This window comes from Coptis chinensis, chromosome 4 (assembly GCF_015680905.1).
Source record: "Coptis chinensis isolate HL-2020 chromosome 4, ASM1568090v1, whole genome shotgun sequence".
NCBI classification, from domain to species: Eukaryota; Viridiplantae; Streptophyta; class Magnoliopsida; order Ranunculales; family Ranunculaceae; genus Coptis; species Coptis chinensis.
This window is the reverse complement of record NC_141459.1, coordinates 15,632,004-15,641,374: the sequence shown is the minus strand read 5'-3', so window position 1 is coordinate 15,641,374 and position 9,371 is coordinate 15,632,004. Positions and strand designations below refer to the sequence as shown.

Genomic DNA, 9,371 nt, shown 5'->3' with positions numbered 1-9,371 from the left:
TCTCGAGCTCATGTAAGCCAATTTAAAACTAGGCTTCAAAATCTTAAGAAAGGATCATTATCAATGAGTGAATACCTACAACATATCAAGGTTATAATTGATAATCTAGCAGCTTCTGGAACCACTACCTGAAGAAGATACAATCTTTCATATCCTCAATGGTTTATCTGATGAATATAGCTCATTTGCCACTTCCATTAGAACTCGTTCAAATAATGATCATGTTCTGATAGATGAACTCTATAATATTCTTCTTAGTGAAGAACTTACCATTGAAAGCAACAATGGTACTTTAAGTTCAGAAAATATGTATCAAGCTTTTGCAGCCATGAGTTCTATAATCACAATTCCAACCGAGGTGGTTATGGAAACAATAGAGGAAATGGAAGAAACAATTATAGAAGAAATAGAAGAGGATCTTATGGTGGCAATTGCAGAGAAAGTTACCATAATTCTGGCAGAGGCAATAACAATTCAAATGGTCCAAGTTTCATTGGCTATAACAATAGTTCATCAAATGGATATAATAGCAATGCTTCTAGCTCTTCTTCTAGCAGTAGACCACAGTGTCAGATTTACAGTAAATTTGGATATGTGGCTCTTGACTGCCACAATAGGATGAACCATAGCTATGTGGGTCGCATTCCACCTGCTAAGCTAGCAATGCTTGCCAGCTTCAATGACTCATGTGATTAGAATATTGTAGATCCTCCAAGTTCTTCTAACAACAATTCATGTGATCAAAATGATTCCTATTAGTATGCTGACACTGGTGCATCCAACCACATCATACCAGACCTCTCCAATATTTCTCTCCATACATATTACAAAGGCAAGGATAAAGTTATGGTTGGAAATGGTAAAGGTCTTTCAATTCATAATACTGGTAATTCTTTATTTCAGACTTCCAATTCATCACATTCTTTTCACATGAATAACATTTTGCATGTTCCTAGAATAACCCACAATCTCTTAAGTGTTCACAAATTTGTTACTGATAACAATTGTGTAGTCATTTTCTCTCCCCGTTCATTTGTGGTTAAGGACATTGCATTGGGGAAGATGATTTTTCAAGGCCCAACTGAAAATGGTCTTTATCCACTTCATTTCACATCCAAGTCACTACCTTCAAGTCAACATCATGCATTCATTACAACCAAAGCATCATCTGCAACTTGGCATGCTCGACTTGGACATCTATCTCATGCTACTCTTCAAAAGCTCATTCAAAACAAATTTGTTCAAGTAGTTTCACCATCTAAGTTTTTCTTTTGTGATGTTTGTGCTTTAGGCAAAAGTACAAAACTTCATTTTAATAATTCCACTTGTAAATCAGTTGCTCCTTTGCAAATTTTACATGTTGATCTTTGGGAGTTTTCTCCTGTTTCATCAATAAAAAGTTATAAGTACTTTGCTACAATAGTTGATGACTATAGTAGATACAGTTGGTTCTTTCCTTTATTTGTTAAGTCTGATTTCTATGCTATCTTTAAAGCTTTTAAGTCATTCATAGAAAATTATTTCAATCTTAAAATCAAATGTTTAAGGTTTGATAATGGAGGTGAATTCACCAGCACCATATTTGAAGATTTCCTTCTTTCAAGTGGCATAAAACATCAATTCACTTGTCCACATACACCAGAACAGAATGGTGTAGTGGAAAGAAAACATAGACACGTACTTGATATGTCTAGAACTCTCATTGCCCAATCATGCATTCCTTCAAAATATTGGGTGGAAATATTTTCTACTTCAATATATCTCATAAATAGATTACCTTCCACCTCATTGCATCAAAAATCTCCATGGGAAAAACTACATAATCAAGTTCCAGATTATACTATGCTCAAAACTTTTGGTTGTATGTGCTTTCCTTGGCTCAGGCCTTATACCTCAAATAAACTTGAACTATGATCAAAGTCATGCATATTCATAGGGTATTCTCTTAACCATAAAGGTTACAGATGCCTTGATCTCTCTACAGGCAGAGTATACATTTCTAGACATGTTGTTTTCAATGAACTAGATTTTCCATTCAAACATCTCACTGATTCTAATGATTCCTCATCTTATTTTGAATTTATTTCATCCTTCTACAAACTTATCTCTAAAACTATTAATAACTCTGACATTGTTATTTCACCAATATCTACTTCAGCTTCATCAACATCTTCTCTTCCTATTAATTCAAAACCAACCAATTTTCATCAAATGTCTACAAGGGCAAAACATGGAATTTTTAAACCAAAAGGTCTTGCTGCGAGTAAACACCCTTTTCCTCATGCTCTACATACTACTATTTCCCAAATACCACCTACTCCCACTTGCTTTACTGAAGCTGTGAAGAATTCTAAATGGAGAGATGCAATGGTTTATGAATATAATGCTCTTATTAAGACAGGCACATGGATTTTGGTTCCACCTTCTCCAAATCAGAATCTCGTGGACAATAAGTGGATTTTTAGGTAGAAACAAAAGGCCGATGGTTCTATTGATAAACATAAAGTTGGGTTAGTTGCAAAAGGTTTTCATCAAATCAGTGAAGTTGACTTTCACAAAACTTTTTGTCTTGTTGCTAAACCTACTACCATCAGGCTTATCGTCTTCTTGCAGTCCAATATGATTGGGAAATAAGGCAATTAGATGTCTCTAATGCTTTTCTACATGGGCACTTAAAAGAGCAAGTTTTCATGACTCAACCAAAGGGGTTTGTAGATCCCATGAAACCTCACCATGTCTGTCAACTTTTGAAGTCTCTATATGGCCTGAAACAAGCTCCTTAAGCTTGGTACAAGGAGTTATATCAAGCATTGCTTAGTTTTGGATTTCATACTTCAGAAGCTGATCACTCTCTTTTTATCAAAAGAGAGAATTCTACTGTCACCTATGTGCTTGTATATGTTGATGACATATTGGTAACAAGAAGTTCTTGTCAAGTTTTAAGACAAGTCATAAATCAGCTCAACTTAGTGTTTGAAATAAAATATTTGGGATCTCTTCACTATTTTCTGGGATTGGAAGCTCATAGAAGCTCATCTGACATTTTTCTCTCACAAACAAAACATTCTTATGACTTACTAAAGAAATCAAACGTGCTGGATGCCAAGCCTTCTCCCACACCTATTTCAACAAACTACAAATTGGATTCTCATACAGGGGAAATTCTCGTTGATGCAACATCATATAGGTTTATTGTAGGTGCACTGCAATATCTTATATGGACTAGGCCTGATATCTCTTTTGCTGTCAATCTCATCTGTCAACCTAGATCTACACATATGGCAGCAACAAAAAAGATTTTATGATATATAAAAGGTACCGTCTCTCATGGCATTTGGTATAAGAAAGGAAATTTACACATTCAAGCTTTCACAGATGCTGATTGGGCAGGTTGCCCAATGGATAGAAGAAGTACTATTGGGTTTTGTGTTTTTCTTGGCACAAGTTTTCTATCATGGTCTGCCAAGAAGCAACATATAGTTGCAAGAAGTTCAACGACTGAAGTTGAATATCGTTCTCTGGCACACACATCTGCAAAAATCTACTGGTTGTGCATCCTATTCAAAGATTTACATATTTCACTCTCTAAAGCTCCACTTCTACATTGTGATAACATCAGTGCTATCTCCTTAGCTAAAAATCTAGGTTTCCATGCCTGTACTAAACACGTCGAGATTGATTACCATTATGTCAGAGAGTTGGCTGTTAACAAAGTTATGGAAATACAGTATTTGTGTACAAAAGATCAGATTGCAGATCTGTTTACAAAGGGACTTTCTTCACATAGATTCAATTACTTATTATCCAAGCTTTCAGTTCAATCCTCTCCCTTCAGCTTGAAGGGGGGATTAAGGATTGAGAAATCAGCAGTCAAGTTCAGTCAAGTCAATGAAGGACAACTCAGCATAGACAATTAACTAATTTTAGAATCAGTAACAAACTATGTGAGTGTAACTGTTTTCTGTTATTATCTTCTGTAATGATAACTAACAAAAGTCACTACTATATCAAGTGATCTGTAATTAGAATCATCAAGAAATGAAATCATTGTTTTGTTCAATTTCTATTTTATATATGGCGCCAAATCAACTTGCGCAAAACGACTCCGTACTCTCAATATTCCTCTGTATATATAGAGTAATTTGGAGATAGAGAGTGAACACAGACAGTTTTGACTCCACTTTTTGGGGGATAGGGGCATTGGCCTCAGCCTAATAAACTGGAGCCACTCCAAAGTCCAAACCCCCACCCTCATCTTGGGTGATTTCTTCAAAACATAAATAATAATAATAATAATAATAATTAGTGTCACTGTGCCCCGACGCTAATAGGATGGGATGTCATAAAAAAAACAGACAAATTTGATAGGCGAAGGCCATTATAGTACGACCAAATATATATTGGAGGACGATATACAGAATTACAGATATACTAGATACAGTTACATGGTCTGCTTTTAAATCAAACTGTACGAACACATTATCCAGCTCACAATAGAATACGCATGTAATAATGAGACCATTTTCGAACTCTTTTGTGCGACATGCTGAAAGTACCTCGGGTGGAGGTTATATGTTACCACTGACTCGCGAGTCGCTTCTGATCGTGGTTCGCCCCCAGACTCATACCCTTTGGTTTAATATACTTCAAGTGCCATAGTTCTAACTTCTAAGAGTTAACATACATCATCGAGCAAGATGGCAACTCTTAAGAAGTTTCGCTTGATTCAAGCCAGTTGATGAATCAGCCTGCAAGTAAAACACATACATATTACTTAATCGTGCAAGGGGTTTATAGCATGAAGTGATGAACATTGGAAGGAAAGTTTCACATTAATATTTGATGACACTTGGGTGATTCTGCAACAACCATATATTGTTGTCAATGCTTTTCAAACAATGCATCCAGTCTGGTGGAACTCTGGATAAAAACTTATAATCAACAAGCAAATGTTTTATTAAGATTAACTAAAGATCTACAGGTTGCATGAAAGCCGCACGCCTGAATCCACAAATAATAACATTAAAATGATATATCTCTCCTTTACGTTCTCCTGTTTTTCGCCTTACTCATTCTTAGCAGTTACTATCTCTTCTCGTAATGATTTTCTGTCATCTATTCAAAAATATCTATGACGAATCTACTTTGATGCTGGACACACCCAGCAAAATGCAAGGAACCAAAGGCCAGAAACTAGACCATACAGATAGAAACCACAATGAGATATACACTGGATGTGTAAATGCAAAACTGTACAAGATTAAAACGAAACGAAGAGGTAACAAACGGAATGAAGGTGCAAAAGTGACATACCTATTAAGGACAAGAATAACAAAACTCTGGAATCAATTTAAAGAGCTGCTTGCAATATCCTGTTGCGCCAGTCCAAGTGATCCAATGTAGATATGCGGAATGTGAGATATCTTTTTCCAGTCCTCACCTCTAATCCTTTCACATCTTTTTTCAAGACTAGGACACTCTTGAATTGACAGGTGTTGAAGTGCACTTAAACGTTGCAGCCCTTCCGGCAAATAGGATAGATTATGACAGTCAGAAATGGCTAGAGAGCGGAGTGAAACAAGGTTCTCAACCCATTCTGGTAAACTTATTAGTCCAGGACTGCTACGGATCTCCAGATTTTGAAGTGTTGTGACATGTTGAAGCTCTTCTGGTAAGCATGTTAGCTCTGGACAGCTTAAAATGTTCAAACTTCGAAGGGTGGTGAGGTGCTGCATATCCACCGGAAACGAGGCTAGCTTCGGACAATACATAATCGTTAAGTGCTCAAGGGCTTTGAGGCTTCGCATTACCATGGGCAAACATTTCAAACTGTTACAGTTTTCAATAGATAAATTCCGAAGTGCACCTAACCCTTCCACTCCATCCTCCGGAAAAGAAGTTATACTATGACACTCACTGATCTCCATGGATTCCAAGGACACAAGGTTCCACAATTCCTTTGGGAACGAGGTTAGTTCCTCACACCAACGAATGACCAATGATTTAAGAGCTACAAGTCTCCCCAGCGAGGCTGGCAGTGATTGAAGATGAGGACAAGAGCTGATTGTTAATGACTTGAGATCGGGATTGTTTCCCAGTAATTGTTCTGGCAGACACATCAAGTCAGGGACTACATCAACAACAAGGGAGCAAAGTGAAGACAACTCTGATGCGAACCTTAATATCACCTGATTGCAATTTTGTAGTTCCAAACACTGAAGTGATGGAAACCATGGCATAGTCTTTAACTTGGGACACTTTTTGACAGTTAGCTTGACCAGGCTAGGGAATGCTTCTTTACTGACCATACATAACCAGTCTTCCAAATTCGGAAAATCTATCAGAGTAAGTTCTTTCAAAGATGGAAACGGTCTATATGGGTTATTACCATAGAACTCAAACCGAATGTGCTTCACAGCATACATTCCATGCATGTAAAGAGTCTTGAGGAGGGGGAGCTGCCCAAGTCCTGGGAGATGTTCACATTTTCTGCAGTCGAACAACACAAGTTCTATAAGATTTGGGAGTTGAAGATTCCCCATCCAACATGGAAACCTTTTTCCTGGATATCCATTCAGAAGCAGCATTTTCAGGTTAGTGTTTGGTTGGAGACATTCAAGCAATTCCTCCACATTGCCTCCACAACTGATATTACAATCTTTCTTTTCTGAAGGTCGAACTGAGGGACTTATTTTATTCATCATATGAAATAGAAGAGATTCAGATTTGTTTTCCTTTCTCACATTCCAATCCAAATCATCTTCTCCCCAGGATAGTCCTAATAATTCAATAAACTGTTTCTCTTTCAACTTAATTTCTGCAGCTTCCCATGTATTTTTCACATTCTCCAAGTGTTTGATTTCCAACTCACCCTGGAGCTTTAGTAGTTGCAACTCCTCAAGGCTTCTCTCGGCATCCTGCCCAACTATAAAAATTGGTAAGGTCTGAAGTTCAATTAAGTCTCCTATTCGAGCTGGCATCCAAGTCAGTGATTTACAACCCTTTATATTGAGATGTCTCAATTGTGTCATGATTCTCATCATTCTAGGCAGTGCAGTAATATTACAACACCCTAAAAGATTCAAGTTCTGCAATTGGAAGAGGTCGCAAAGATCTTCAGGCAATCTTTTAATGAAAGTGTAAGAGAGATCGAGGTACCTCAAACATGTCAAATGTCTGATTGACGCAGGCAAGAGTTCAATGCCACATCCACTTAAACTCAGCACGCGCAGATATGGGAAACTTGAGAAGATGTTCTTAGGGGCTTCCCTAAAGTCACTTCGTGGAGACAATAAAAGAAGAGTTCGTAGTTTCTTTGCCTCATACAAGCCTTTGGGGATCATGGATAACTTGAAATCACAAATTACTGATGCGTGACGTATTTGTGCAAAATTACTTGGTTCATGCCCATGCTCCAGCATCATGAATTCAATTCCTGCAACAGATTTGGCAAGATCGTGAATTAGATCATGCATTTTGCATTCTGTTAAAGCTCCATCCTCGCATTGCTTCAAATCATGAAAGAAAGACATTCCCAATAGATCATTGAAGTACTCATTGCCAATATCCTCAACTGTTCTGCTTTGAATATAGCTTTTGTTGTAAGGTACAAAACCATGCGCTATCCATAATTGGATTAACTTCTCCTTGTTTATCTCATAGTTCTTGGGAAATACTGAGCAGTACGCAAAACACGGCTTTAAGTGTGTAGGCAAATGATTATAACTCAACCTCAGGGCAGGTAAAATTCCGCATTCACCTTCACAAATATTCCAGAGCTCACTCTCTTGCACAAACAACCACTCCCTTTCCTTTCTTTTGAAGCGCATTAGACTTCCTATTGTCTTTGCAGCTAAAGGAACACCACCACATTTCTTCACAATTTGCTTTCCGATTGCTAAAAGATTCAGATGTTCTTCTTCTTCACCGTAGCCAAACGCCCGTTGCTTGAACAAACCCCAACAATCTTCGTCTGACAAACCCACCAATTCGTAGCTTGCAGTTGTGCTCATGATTGCTGCAACCTTTTTACTACGGGTAGTTACTATAACTTTGCTTCCCTTGGCACCAGATTTCAGCAAACTTGCCAGTTCATCCCACTGATCCTGATCTTCGTTCCATACGTCGTCTAAGACAAGTAAGTATCTCTTCCCATTCAATGAATCCCAAAGTTGTGACTGCAGAGTATCCATCACCGTAGTGTCGCATTTCCTTTTAGTGGCTGACTCTATAATTGACTTTAAAAGCCTTCCAACATCGAAGTCATCCGTCACGCAGACCCATAACTTTACTTCAAAATTCGCAGCAACCCTTTCATCATTATAGGCTAATCGAGCAAGTGTGGTTTTCCCAATCCCTCCAATGCCGATGATCGGGATAACTGAAATATTCCCTGTATCACTTGAATTATTGCCAATTAAGAGCTCAACCATCTTTTCCTTATCTTCTGTTCTGCCATACACTTCTGATTCAATTGTGAAAGACCCAGTTTCTTTTTTTCTCTCAGTGATGCTTTCCCTCCCACACAACTCTCTAAAATGGAACTGAGATTTCTCTGCCATAATTACATCTAATTTATCCTGAATCCGTTCCAACACATTTAATTGGTTAGTAAACTGTTTCGAAATGAATCTGACAACTTCTGTATTCCTCCCCCACCCCTGCACACGTTCGTAAATTTTTAGTACTTGCTTTTCTCGCAAAGCTTCAGTCACGAATTCGTCCAGCACGTCTTCAATTTCAAAAGCAATTTGTTTGAATTTTTCCAGCCAGATCTTTACCAACTTATCTCTTACTTGTCTCTCTTCTGCTTCTTCTAGCAAGACTCGAACAATTTCTAAGGAATTTCGTAGTTTATGTAGTGCTCGTTCAGACTCACGACAATGTGTAACCCACCTAAACATAGGGTCGGCAAGCCTATCAAAGCAAACCTGTAAAAGTGGGGATAATACTATTTCTGCCATGATGTATCTCAGATTTTTTTACTCTGGATGTTAGAATCTGAATTTTGAGTTGTTGCCGAAACCTTATAGAATCTAACTTCTGAAAAATGACCACGGAAAAAGAAGGAAACTTCCTAGTCAACAAGCGATGAGACTTTTCATCCATAGCCGTCACCCAAAATATCGACTGTTATTAAAAGTAATAGTACACACTACACAGTTAAATGTTCTTGGTAAAATTTTACTTGGTGCAGAGAGCAAGGCTTCAGAAAATGTCAATTCTCATATGATGTTCAGAAACTTTAAGACAAGATAGTAAGGTCCATTTTCATATCTATCAAACATATGAGCATACCTTCAGCCATGAAATCCTTAATTTAAGAAGTCATCAGCATTAATGTTTCTTCAAGTAATTGTTCATGATGCTAA

At 37.6% G+C, this 9,371-nt stretch overlaps 1 protein-coding gene across 1 annotated transcript; it reads right to left on the bottom strand.

Annotated features, from left to right (window-relative positions):
- Positions 1-4,340: 4,340 nt before the first annotated feature.
- LOC147502150 (disease resistance protein RGA2-like) lies at positions 4,341-9,358 on the bottom strand. The gene is made up of 2 exons (XM_086607104.1): positions 5,314-9,358; positions 4,341-4,748 (listed from the first exon to the last, which is right to left on the bottom strand). The coding sequence occupies exon 1, from the start codon at positions 8,961-8,963 to the stop codon at positions 5,346-5,348; it is 3,618 nt and encodes a 1,205-aa protein (XP_086463230.1). The 5' UTR covers positions 8,964-9,358; the 3' UTR covers positions 4,341-4,748; positions 5,314-5,345.
- Between the last annotated feature and the right edge of the window lie 13 nt (positions 9,359-9,371).

Excerpts from the sequence above, each read along its gene's own strand:
- LOC147502150 (XM_086607104.1), bottom strand. The coding sequence starts at position 8,963 with ATGGCAGAAATAGTATTATCCCCACTTTTACAGGTTTGCTTTGATAGG.